This window comes from Heterodontus francisci, chromosome 25 (assembly GCF_036365525.1).
Source record: "Heterodontus francisci isolate sHetFra1 chromosome 25, sHetFra1.hap1, whole genome shotgun sequence".
Taxonomy (NCBI): Eukaryota; Metazoa; Chordata; class Chondrichthyes; order Heterodontiformes; family Heterodontidae; genus Heterodontus; species Heterodontus francisci.
In genome coordinates, this window is record NC_090395.1 from 27,825,119 (window position 1) to 27,838,058 (window position 12,940).

At 43.9% G+C, this 12,940-nt stretch overlaps 1 protein-coding gene across 3 annotated transcripts in view; it reads left to right on the top strand.

Annotated features, from left to right (window-relative positions):
• Nucleotides 1-4,562, top strand: part of LOC137384067 (N-myc proto-oncogene protein-like) — a 37,935-nt gene extending 33,373 nt beyond the window's left edge. For 2 of the 3 annotated variants that reach the window (XM_068057635.1, XM_068057636.1), the window contains exons 2-3: nucleotides 640-1,184; nucleotides 2,599-4,562. In XM_068057635.1, the coding sequence (XP_067913736.1) occupies nucleotides 3,919-4,302 (384 nt within the window). In that variant the 5' untranslated portion in view covers nucleotides 640-1,184; nucleotides 2,599-3,918 and the 3' untranslated portion in view covers nucleotides 4,303-4,562. The remainder of the gene's footprint in view (nucleotides 1-639; nucleotides 1,185-2,598) is intronic. The other variant, XM_068057637.1, reaches the window with a different exon arrangement.
• Nucleotides 4,563-12,940: the final 8,378 nt, after the last annotated feature.

Sequence of the window (12,940 nt, forward strand, 5' to 3'; positions counted from 1 at the left end):
TTGCAACGATCCCCTGGAGTTCCGATGACCTAAGTGGCCAGTGAGACCGAGAGGGTGGGGTTTGGAAATCTGCCTTTGGATTGGGCAGTAGAAGGGAGAAACATCACAATCTCAAGTATTCAAGATGTCCACAGAGAGTCACTGTAATTTGGGGCCCTAATCAGTCAGGGGAAGAGCCCATTGGGTAAATCCAAAGACTTGGCACAGTTTCTGAGGGATCTAGTCAGATTTGTTCATGGAAAGGGAATGCATGATTTTGAGAAATGAAAATTATTCACGAACTAACCATCGATGTTGTCTGTGGTAGCGGTAACTCATCAGTTCTGTTCCCCTTGTCTTCGCAGACACAGGCATCAGAAAATCTCACAACTGACAACATGTAGATTTCTTTGCAGACAGAAAGAACATGTACAAACATTGCACCTGTTTCAGCTAAACAAAATAAGTGACAGCCATTCGCTGGTTCATTCCACAGGGCAATGCCTTGACCAGTCAGAGTCAAGCTGCCTGGTTTAAATTTCAAACAAAGCTTGGCAGTAAACTGTCAGTCACCAGAAACTGGTGCATTCTCCATGGCACTTGCCAATCAATCAGCACTCTCTTCTTATGTTGTTTTCCCTTACATTGGTTGTCTTTCAGATTGTCCTGATGAGTGCAAGACGAAAAGGTGCAACAACATGTCTCTCTTTTCAGCAATTCTCAAGTTCTGTACTACCAAACGACTACATGTAGATTTGTTGATGAAGCCATTGACAACACAATATCAGCTAACAACAGAGCAGCTCTGTAAATTGTCACCACAGATGCTGCCAGACCAGTAGAGTATTTTCAGCATTTTCTGTTTTTCAGATTTCTAGCACCCACAGTATTTTGTTTTTGTAATACTGCACCTCTTAAGGAGGAGGTACATTGTATCTACAGCAGGTGTTGGGAGTCCTTTCTGAGATGAATTTGGCCTTGGAAAGAGAGAAGAATGGCCGAACATGGGTGAGAGCAGACACCCAGGGTTTCCAATACTACACTGCAGGTGGAGGAGTTGGAAATGAGGAGTAAAGTCCTGTATCCAAAAGGTCCAGGAGGCCCGCCAGACACACAGTGAACAGACAGCAAGAGCAGATAGCCACGGAGGCCAATGCCAGGAGTCAAGTCAGGTGGACCTGTATGCAGTCCTGCAAGTGGTCAAGGTAAGTGAATGCCTCTTCTAATTCCATATCCTACCAACTGCCCCATTAGCTTCACACTCTGCTCAATCCATTACACCCTCATTACACAGCTACCAACAATCTCTATCAATCAGGACTCATACCTAACATTCAGAGTGTTATGACATCAGTAGAGATCGCTAACTTTAAAACAAGAGGTACGAACTCCCCAGACCAAGTAAAGAATTACACGACAAGATTTTAAGTTTTAAGATTTTTACTGTAACAACTAAACTACAAATCAACATTAACTAAGCAATACTTAGTGTTGTGTGATTGCTTTTAAGAATGATGTCCCTTTAAGGTCTTTGTATGCTAATGAGCTGGGTACCAGGATGCAGTCATGTGACTACATGCCAGTCTCACTCTGCCACTGTAACACCTAGAGGCAAGTCTTGTAAATAGTTAGCTCTGTGCTGTGTATACTTGTTAGCTGTTTAATAAACCTGTTTGAGATCTTCAAGCAACTGAACTCCACGCATCTCATTTAAGTTGCAACAGTCAACATTATAAGCTTTGAATTACATAGGGGCAGGTGTGGTGAGAAGACAGAATCCAGGATTGAAGACCACAGGAAAACAGCTTTAAAAACTACCTATAGCTAAAAGAGAGAAAGTTAAAAGAAACACTGGCCCAAACTGTGTAAAATAAATCTTGCCTCCTGCTGTAGAAGACAGAGCTGAACAACAGGCTGCAAATCAATCACTGTGAGTGGGTGAGTCAGTGTGCCATCAGTACAGAAATTCCCATTGATAAAAAGCTTTGAGATGCTTGCAAAGTTGATTTTTTCTTTTAAAAGGGCTCAGTAAAAAAAAAACAGGAAAACCCAATCCCTATCTCAGGCTGATCACTTGTTTTCAATGGGTCCCCCAGGCTGCTCAGGTCCGTGCCATTACAGGAGGCACTGGACAGAAAAAAGCACGGGGATCCTCCATTCATGCAGCTCATAGCTAGAGCTATTAAAAAAAACCATTAAATCACTCCAGCGTGAAGGGCTTTCATTCACTCAGCCTGAGTTTAAACAAAACTCATAAAAGAACTTAACCATGAAGAATTGCTTCTTAAACAGCTGTATAAACAATTCTAGTTTTAAAAAAGCACTTGAACTGCCTATTGTGCAGCTGTATAAACAGACAGCCTGGAGTGCTGAAAACTAGATAAACAAACAAGCACTGCTAAACACCTGCTACTATCAATCAAAGCAACCAGTCGACAGAACAGATTTTTTTTTAAAGGGAAGACAGTATAGAGTCACAGAACAAGGTCAGAAACAAGTTTCTAAAGCAAAAGAACAGCAGAAAGATAGATACCAATTTTCCCAGCATGAACTGGATAGCCTTGGATATCCTATCTGAGTTCAAACTGTTCCAACAGAAAATGCAATTATGTTTTACAGACAAAGTAGTTGTGCAACCAGAAAAACAGGCTGTAAAAATAATAATAGCAATTGGAAATGAGGGATTGCACAGAATCAATACTTCTGGATTATCTGAACAGGACCAGAAATATCCTGCAAAGATATGGAAAATGCTGGAAGATCAACTCAGATTAGAAGTGAATTTTCAAATTCACTGCCTAGAATTGATGTCCTACAGGCAACAGCTACATGAATCAATAGACCAGTTCATCAGTAGATGCCGTAGCAAGGGCAACGAGTGCAATTTTTCAGAAATTGAGCTGTAAGACCGAATAATGGAGTTGGTGATTGTATCAATGCCCTTTGAAGCATTTCAGAAAGACCTCTTGGGGAAAAAGAAAGGTCACAGCAATGATGCACTGCTGGAGGATGGCAGGAAATATGAAGCTATTGTAGCTGGACAACAGCACCTGCAAGCACTAGGTGCAGCCAACTGTATCGGCATCATACCCAGGTCTAAACAAGCAAGCAAGCTGTGTGATAAGTGTGGTTGGTCCCACTCACCATGAAGTTGTCCTGCAGTTTACGACCTGTGCAAGGCACGCAGTGCCAAAGGACACTGGGCCAATCTATGCAGGAATTCTGACTCCAAAGACACAGCCAGAAGCCACGGTAGGACACAAGACAAAAGAAGACAGGCACAGCAACACTGCAACTACAGCAAGGAAACGCCAGAGACCTGCATACATGCAAGCCTATACATGAGGTCACCAGTGAAACAGACCTCAGACAAGACCCAGAGGGAAGTAATTCTCGCTGAGAAGACGAACAAGCATTCCACATTGTGAACCTGACACACCATGTTGATGAAGTCAAGCAGCTGGAAGCTTTCGCCACGATTAAAATTATGTGCCCAAAGAAAGCTGGCAAACATGCACTCAAGGTCAAGATTGACATCGTGCTAGTGCAAATATCCTACCAGTCTGAATCCTCAAAGATATGTACCGGAGTTGTTGGAAATCAATGATACAACTGACAACTGCTAAGTTATCTGCATACCATCCCTTGCAGTGGCACACAACAATGCAATGCAGATACGGCAAGTCGGCATGGAAACCATAAATGTTCTACCTAGTAGACATGAACAGACAAACAGTGACGGGACTACCAGCATGTAAAGACCTCAACATCATAACCATCCACGAGAGCATTTCCAAGGGGAAATCTCCAAGGACCGGAACCCGCTCCCAGACTCTGACCAGCATCAAAAAGTGCAGTTTGGAAACCCAACAATAGCACAACTATGTCGCGCCTTCACTTCTGTTCTCCTGGGAACCACCAGCATCACAACGAGCCAGAATGGACAGGTATCTCTATGAGACCAAGTACTCCTCCCCCAACAAGTCCTCAACCTGGAGCCCCAAGCCCTCAGACACAGAGGATGAGGAGAGGCGATGGACACACAATGTTCTGAAGAGGCAGAGGAGGAATGAGGTGAAGCATTGTCTATTGGCTCTTCGAGATGAGGTGCCGGAACTCTCCAAGAATGACAAGGCCTCAAAAGTGGTCATCTTGAGAAAAGCAACAGAGTATGTTAACAGGCTGAAGGCAGAGCAACAGAAACTGAATGCAGAGAGGGAGAAACTTCAGAAAGAACAGCAACAGATGAGACGTAAATTCTCCGAGCAAGAGTTGTCGAACCACCAAGATGATGTATGCACTTTTCAACCTCTGTATTTATAAAGTTTATAATCTCTATCCATCTGTAAATAATTTTGATGTTATCTAATTTTATATGTTTTTGCTTTTGGCATACGAGAATAATCTTTGAAAGAAGGGGGATGTTGTGTGATTGCCTTTAAGAGTGATGTCCCTTTAAGATCTTTGTATGTTAATGAGCTGAGTACCAGGATGCAGTCATACGACAACATGCCAGTCTCACTCTGCCACTGTAACACCTGAGAGGCAAGTCTTGTAAATAGTTAGCTCTGTGCTGTATAAATTTGTTAGCTGTTTAATAAACATGTTTGAATTCTCCAATCAACTGAATTCCACTCATCTTATTTATGTTGCATCAGACAACATAAAAAGCTTCTCATTGCACTTAGTATGTAGTTAATACGTTAAATTACAGAGAAAGAAAGGTATTTCCCATTAACTAAATAACACACTCGAAAACCCTACATCACATTTATAATTTACACGGTTTACTCATCAGAAAAGGTATCATTAAAAGTCCCAGACTCCTTCCAATTGCAATGGGTTGTATCTCCCAGTGTCCTTTTCAAAGCCAGTTCCTCTTCACTCACTTCACCTGAGCACATTCGACTGGTCTTCCATTAATAAGGCAATCTCTGGTGATCCTGTTGGTCTTCTCTCTTCCCCAAGCCTCAATTTTCAAATTGGGTTCAAGTCTGAGCAGCTTTTTGTTGTTTCAGTGTTCTGAGAGCAGCTGTTTCTCTCTCTCTCTCGCTCTCTCTCTTTCTTCATGCTGCACGGCTGGCTGCTTGCTGGTCCCTTTCTTCATTACAGCCTGCCAAACCCAGCAAAGCCTGTTGAATTTATCCAGAACAAAAAGTCAATAGTTGTTTGCCTTTTACAATCCAAGGAGTCCATTGGCTGAATATTATAAGCCCTCCAGAGTCGGGGGTCGTGGCGGTGGGGGGGGGGGATGGCCTGGGAAATTCTTCCGGGAGAGGCCTGCTTCAATCCCCGCACCAAGAAAGCCCCATCGCATTTTACCGGTGACAGCGAAACCTCAGTGCGGCGGGCCTTCATTTGCCTCATAAAACTTATGCAAATACAGGTTAATCACCTTACCAGGATTGGGCAGCCGTCCCACGCCGATATTCCGGCTAGTGGCCGAATGTCCCGCGCCTTCTGATCCCCGTTTGGGGATTCAAGGTGAGACACTGGTGGGGAGGGGGGAGGAGTTTAATTTTCAGGTCAGAAGGGGTGTGGGAGCAGAGAAAACCGCTCTGATTGGTTGTGGGGATGATGGAAGGGGTTGAGGGTCAAATGTTCTGAAGGTGGGAGAGGGGGGCTGTTAAAGGTCAGCATTTTTCAAAGTAGTTTTTTTGGAGGGGAAATGTCACTTATGGAATGAGAACACAATGTGGGGGGGGGGGGGGGTGGGTGGGGAAGAGTCTAATCAAAGATAAATTAAAATTTTCTGCACTTTCTACCAAAATGGCACCTTTAAACATGCCAATGAAAGTGAAGGGCCTGAAACCCTTTAAAAAGGACCGCGCGCCCCCTCTACATCATCGTGGGAGCAGCGGGGGGTGTGGTCCACCCCAGCCATTTAAATGAGCTGCCACGTTTAATATCGCAGCGGCTTCACAAAGTACAGCCCGCATGTGCAGGCCGCCGTTGTTTACAGCCACTGCCAATTTCACAGGCGGCAATGTAAAATCCAGCCCATCATAGTTGTCGCTACCAGTGTTCAAACAGCTTGCAGTGTATCACAACAAGGCAGCAATCTGTCCTCCAACAGATTACTAGGATTGCTGAGATGTCATTCAGGGGGAGTGGCATAACTCTGTGGGTCTGCTGTCCTCTCTGAACATGACACCGTTCACCCTTCCACCACTGCCACTCCACTAGTGCCCCTGCTGTTATCTGTCAATCAGCCATCCGAGACTGCTGCCACCCATGTTGGCATGGCGCAGTCTGAAGCCTGGCCACCTAGGCCCAAAGCTACTCAAGATCATCCTCCAAGGCCATCTGCAGTCTTCTCAATTGAAAGTCAGCAGCCTTCCACCAGGTCTGTTGCAGTTACTTGGGTAGCACTGCATAGGAGCACTAAGACAGGCAGAGACATACAGAAGACAGGCACTAAAGGAATATACAAAGGTGATTAGTTGATGTTTTTGTGCGTTATGTCATGATTTCATTTATAAATTTGGTTTGGAATGTTTATTTTGTGATTGGTTTTATTTTTACATTGTGGCCAAGAGGACGATGTGATGGTTAGTGACAGATGAAAGGCAAGGAGTGTGCGACTGTTGGTGAATGGGGAATGGGGAGTTGCAGTTATTGGCATCACACTTGAATTAGATCTTCAGTCAGCCTGGGCAGAAATGGGACTATCTAGTTTGCCAGCTGCCTTCCTCTTCCTCTTCTTCCAGCTCTTCCTCCTCATGCTCCTGCTCCTCAGCTTCTCGGTTGATAGCTGCTGGCAAGGTTGTGCAGCATGCAGCAGACCATCACAAGTCTTGAGACCTGTTCAGCTGCGTACAGCAGGGCTCCTGTAGAGCTGTCCAGGCAGTGGAATTGTTGTTTTAGTATTTCAATGGTCTGCTCTATCACATTTCTTTTGGCAGCATAGCTTTCATTGTATGCATGATGTGCACGTGTGCAAGGATTGCAACCTGGAGTCACGAGCCATGTTGTTAATGAATGGCTCTTGCCACCCAGTAGCCACCCTTTAGTTTGCTATGGTAGCTGAAATACAGCTGACACAGTGGACTGCCACAGAATGAAGGTATCAAGACTGCTGCCAGTGTACCAAGCATTTATTTGCATGATGTGCTGCCTATGGTTACACACCAGCTGCATGTTGAGGGAGTGGAATCCTTTATGGTTCCAGTACATGGCAGAACTGACATGCGGGGCCTGGAAAACAATATGTGTGCAGTCAATGGCACCTTGGTCTATGAGGATGCTTACAATCCTAACAAACTCTTGTGCTCCCCCTGCCGGCTGGTCTCTGGCAAGAGAAAATGAAATGAAGTTAGCTGTTTTTGAATAGCAAGCCTGAGAGAACTCTCATACACAACAGTGGATGGCAAACTGTGAGATGTTGTTAATATCTCCAGCTCCAGCCTGGAAGGAGTTCAACGCATCAAAGTTCATAGCTGCAATCACCGTCACAGCCACTGACAATGCCATCCTTGCCCTGCTTTGAGGTTGCGGTAATGGCTGCAACAGATGGCAGATTTCAGTGACAATCTCTTTAGTGAAGTTCAAATGTCTCACACATTGTTCCTTACTGATGTTCAGGTCAGAGATTTGCTCCCTGAACACACTGGGCAGATATGGCCTCCTGCTGAGAGCCCTTCTACCCTTCCTCCCTCTCCCTCTTCCAGTAGCTACCCCTGTAGCTTCTGCTCATTCTTCCTGTCATGCTGCATTCTAAAGGGAATGCCAACTACTGCACTCCTGTCTCGAAGCTACTGGTTTATCCAGAAGCCTTCTCATCAGCAAAAACTCCTTCAGCACCAGCCTCACCACTCCCTGTAGACTTTACAACTTGAAATAACTATAGAAAGCACCAAACAGTTGTAGAATTGTAGCAACAGCCAGAAGTATTTAGTTTAATTCTGTTAAGTTTAGTTAAATAAATAGATTCATGGCAGGGATCCTCAATCCCATGGAATGCACATCCTGCTCCACGTGGGAATGCCAGGAAACATCTCATCTCCTGTACAACTACATGTTTAGGAAGTGTCGTCAGCTGGAGCAGCTCGGGCTTTGGACTTTGGAGATTGAGCAGCACCTAGCGTCAATACGGTGAATCTGCGAGGCTCAGACCTACATGGACAGCAGGTTTCTCGATGTGATCACCCTGCAGCATAAGGGATGCAGGCAGATAGGGAATGAGTGACTGCCAGGCAGTTAAGGAGGACCAGACAGGTAGTCCAGGAACACCGTGAGTGCATCTTGCTCTCCAACCAGAATACTGGTGAGAGTGATGGTTTCTATGGAGACTCCACAGCACCATGGCAGGCTCAGCTGTGCAGGGGGAAGGAGAATGTTTGGGAAAGCAATAGTGATGGGGGATTCGATAGTGCAGGGAACAGACAGGCGTTTCTGTGGCTACAGATGTGAATTCAGGATGGAATGTTGCCTTCCTGGTTTCATAATCAAGGATGTCACTAAGTAGCTGCAGAGTATTCTGAGGCGGGAGGGTGAACAGCCAGCAGTTGTGATCCATATCAATACCAGTGACATAAGTAGAAAAAAGGATGAGGTCCTGCAGGGAGCTAGGAAAGAAGCAGGATCTCAAAGGTAGCAATTACCAGATTACTCTCTGTCCATGCACTACTGAGTATAGAAATAGAAGGATAGAACAGATGAACGTGTGGCTGGAGGGATGGTGCAGGAGGGAGGGCTTTAGATTCCTGGAACATTGGGACCAGTTCTGGGGGAGATGGGACCTGTATAGGTGACAAAATTAACAGTCACTTGGACAAATGTGGATTACGTAAGGAAATCCAGGACAGATTTATTAAGGGCAAATCATGTTTAACTAACTTGATGAGTGTTGATGAAGGTAATGCGTTTGACGTGGTGTACAAGTACTTCCAAAAGTCATTTGATAAAGTGCCACGTAACAGGCTTGTCAGCAAAGCTGAAGCCCATGGAATAAAAGGGATAGTGGCAGCATGGCTGAGTGACGGGAAACAGAGAGTAGTGGTGATCAGTTGTTTTTTGGAGTGGAGGAAGTGATATATTGGGGTCCCCCAGGGTTTGGTATTAGGACCACTGTTTTTCTTGATATATATTAATGACCTAGACATGGGTGTACAGGGCAAATTTCAAAATTTGCAGTTGACACTAAACTTGAAAGTATTGTGAACTGTGAGGAGGATAGTGATAGACTTCAAGAGAACATAGACAGGCTGGTGGAATGGCCAGACACATGGCTGATGGAATTAAATGCCCAGAAGTGTAAAGTGATATATTTTGGTAGGACGAATGAGGAAAGGCAATATAAATTAAAAGGTACAATTTTAAAGGGGGTGCAGGAGCAGAGGGTCCTGGGGATGTGAGAAAGTGGTTAAAAAGGCATATGGGATCTTGGGCTTTATGAATGGAACATGGAGTACAAAAGCAAGGAAGTTACGGTGAACCTTTTTAAAACATTGGTTTAGCCTCAACTGGAGTATTGTGTCCAATTCTCAGCACCACATTTTAGAAAGAATATGAAGGCATTGGAAAGGGTGCAGAAAAGATTTATGAGAATGGCTCCAGGGATGAGGAACTTCAATTATGTGGATAAATTGTAAAGCTGGGACTGTCCTTCTTAGAGAAGGTTGAAAGGAGATTTAACAGAGGTGTTCAAAATTATGAGGGGTCTGCACAGAGTAGATAGGGAGAAACTGTCCTTATTGGTGGAAGAGGACACCACTTTAAGGTGATCAGTAAAAGAACCAGAAACGACATGAGGAAAATCTCCCGCAGTGAATGGTTTGGATCTGGAATGCAATGCCTGAGGGTGGTGGAGACAGATTCATTTGTGGCTTTCAAAGGGAATTGTATAAGAATTTGAAGAGAAAAGATTTGCAGAGCTATAGGGAAAAGGCGGGGGAGCAGGACAAGCTGAGTTGCTCTCGCGGAGAGCTGCAGGGACACGAAGGGTCGAATGGTCTCCTTCTGTGTTGTAACCATTCTATGATTCTATGATTCCAATTAACCTGTAAGTAGTTAATATAGTATAAGGGTCTGAAAGAGTTAATCTTGAGAGAATGTAAAGAATACCTCCCACCATGATGATGTAAGAGATCACGTGAGAGACACTCAAGAACAGATACAGCGTGGCTTTTGGAGGAGTCACACGGGCTAGTGTGGAGTGTAAATAGTTGTACTGTAATAAAAATTAATGTTTAATTACTGCAGACTAAGAATCTCTCTGGCTAGACTAAACAAGGTGGCAGCGTACCGAACCAACATATATCATAGTGATCAGCAGTGGGATCCTACACCCAGAAGGAAAATTTGAAGCAACTAGCTGAAAAAGCCTGACATGGAGTTATGCGACAAAGAGGCTGAGAGAAGCTCCACAGAACGAAAGTGTGGTTGCCTGTCAATCAATTCCATCAATCGGGTGAGTTACAGTGCCAACAATCGAGGAATCATGTTAAAAACCTTTGAAAGGCTTAAAGTAATTTTCTGAAGGCATCGGGCTATAGAAAAAAAGGGGAAATACCCAATCCTTCACTTGGGCTGAATGTGAGGGCAAAGAGTGGAAAACCCCTGAAAAGCGCGTGAACTGCTGAAAAGCATGAGAAATCCCCAAACACAATAGGGACACTTAATTAAGGCAGCCAAGCCCGAAGAAGAAAAACAAATAAACTATTGTTGTGGGTATTGCTGATGAATTCCTATCAGATTTTATGCAGTCTAAAGAAAACCTCACCCTGGATAAAGCTATTCAGCTGATGAGACAAGCTGAGTTCCAAAAGTACAACAGAGCAATCCTACGAGGTGAAGAAAGACCTTGGTTCAGGAAACTTCCTGCAACCGTTCAGTTCCTTCACAAAAGGGCTGAAGAAGAAGCACCAGGAACAAAGGTACACTGTAGGGAGGGGGGAAGCGAAAGACGCCATTAACCCTGCCAGTGATGTGGCGCCAAAAGTACCCACAGGCATGAACAGTATCCTGCCAATAGAGAAGAATGCTATTATTGTAGAAAAACAGGGAATTTCAGTAAAATGTGCCAAAATAAAATCTCGACTACTTCAAGTTACATATGACCACACGAACATACAAACATACGAATCAGGAGCAGGAGTAGGCCATTCGGCCCTTTCGAGCCTGCTCCGCCATTTAATAAGATCATGGCTGATCTAATTGTGGTCTCAACTCCAATTATAAACTCCAAGTTCTAAAGAAAAAGCATTTAAGAATAGAGCGGTTAACAAAGTTAAACAACTTCCTGCGACAGAGCAATCGGAACATTTTCTTGGCGAGATCAATGATCCAAATCAGGCATTCTGGTCTGCAGACATACATGTCAATGGACATATCACTAATTTCAAACTCGACACAGTCTTAACAGATGAAGAGCTATGTCTTTCCACACACTTTCTGCAACCAACGGAAACTCAGTTACATGGCCCAGGAGGGTCCATGTAAAGGGGAAGTTACAGGCAACACTTCAGTACAAGGGAAAGCAGGTATTAGAAACACTGTATGTCCTAGGAAATCAGTTCTCACTCTTAAGTAGAAGAGCTTGTATTGACCGTCATCTTATGGCAAAAGTTGAAGAAGTTAAAACAACAAGAATCCAGGAGTCACTTTCAAGAGGAATTCCTGAAATTGTTCACTGGTCTAGGGAGACTGAACCAGAACAGAGGGAATGCCCCCCATCCCGACTTGAGCACTGCAGAGAGTCCAGACTCTGCCAGAGAGCGTGCCCAATGGAGAGAGAGCCCACACAACACAGCACAGCACACCATGCTGCTCAAAGATTACCAGAGTGAGAGAGAGAAATGCAGCAATTTCCTACAGGAGTTCTACATGGACAGAGAACTTGGGAAGAAGCAAGTCCAATAAATTCGTCAGGCACAGAGGCAAGATGGAGAATGCATCTACGCCTGCCAAAATTGTGAGCAAGGTTGGCCACAACAGAGTCCCAAGGGTAGGAGGATAAAAATCTTCTTCAAACATCGAAGACACCTTGCCATAGTGGATAATTTGCTGGTATATGTTGATAGACTGGTGATTCCAGTGTCACTCAGAGTAGAGATCTTGGAGAATATACACCAGGGTCATATGGACATAACTAGATGTAGAGCACGGGCTCAGGCATCTGTGCGGTGACCAAGAATCTCGAAGGATATCAAAGTAGTGATTTCGAATTGTGATGTATGTACAGTTCACAGACAAGATCAGACAGAACCTCTAATTTTGGCCCAATTCCCAACTAGATCATGGGAACGGTTGGCGATGGATTTATTCTTCTTTGATGAAAGATCCAATCTAATTATAGTTATTACTTCTCAAGATGGATCGAGTTTAAACGGATGTACACAACAACACCTGAAGCAGTCATCGGAATTTTACAAGAAGTTTTCACCACACATGGTATACCTGATCAGATAGTATCTGATACTGGACCACAATTTGCAAATGATTACTTTGTGCACTTTGCAGAAAAATGTGGATGTGTTCATGTAATCAGTTCTTCTAGATATACACAATCTAATGGAAAAGCTGAGCGAGCAGTCAGCAGTGTTGAAGAAAAATCAAGATTTCCAATCAGCACTTCTGACCTATAGAAATACTCCATCATTGTGCTGATTAGCACCATCAGAACTCTTAATGGAAAGAAAACTTCGAACGCAACTTCCAATTCTATCCAGGAAATTACTTCCAGGGTTACAAAGAAAGGATTATCAGAGAGTACAAGACAAAGAAAAGTCTTAGAGAAAGAAACAAGCCCATAATTATAACAGGAAATACCATACCAGGAACCTACTGAAGTTGTCAGAAGGCCAAAAAGTATGGGTATGAGACCAAAACAGAGAAGGAGTAATTCTCCAGAAAGAGGAGAATCAACAGTGATCTTATTTACTAAGAACTTCAGAAGGTACTATAGAAAGAAATAGAAGGAATCTTATTTCTTTACAGCAAAGATGTCAATCGATCATAC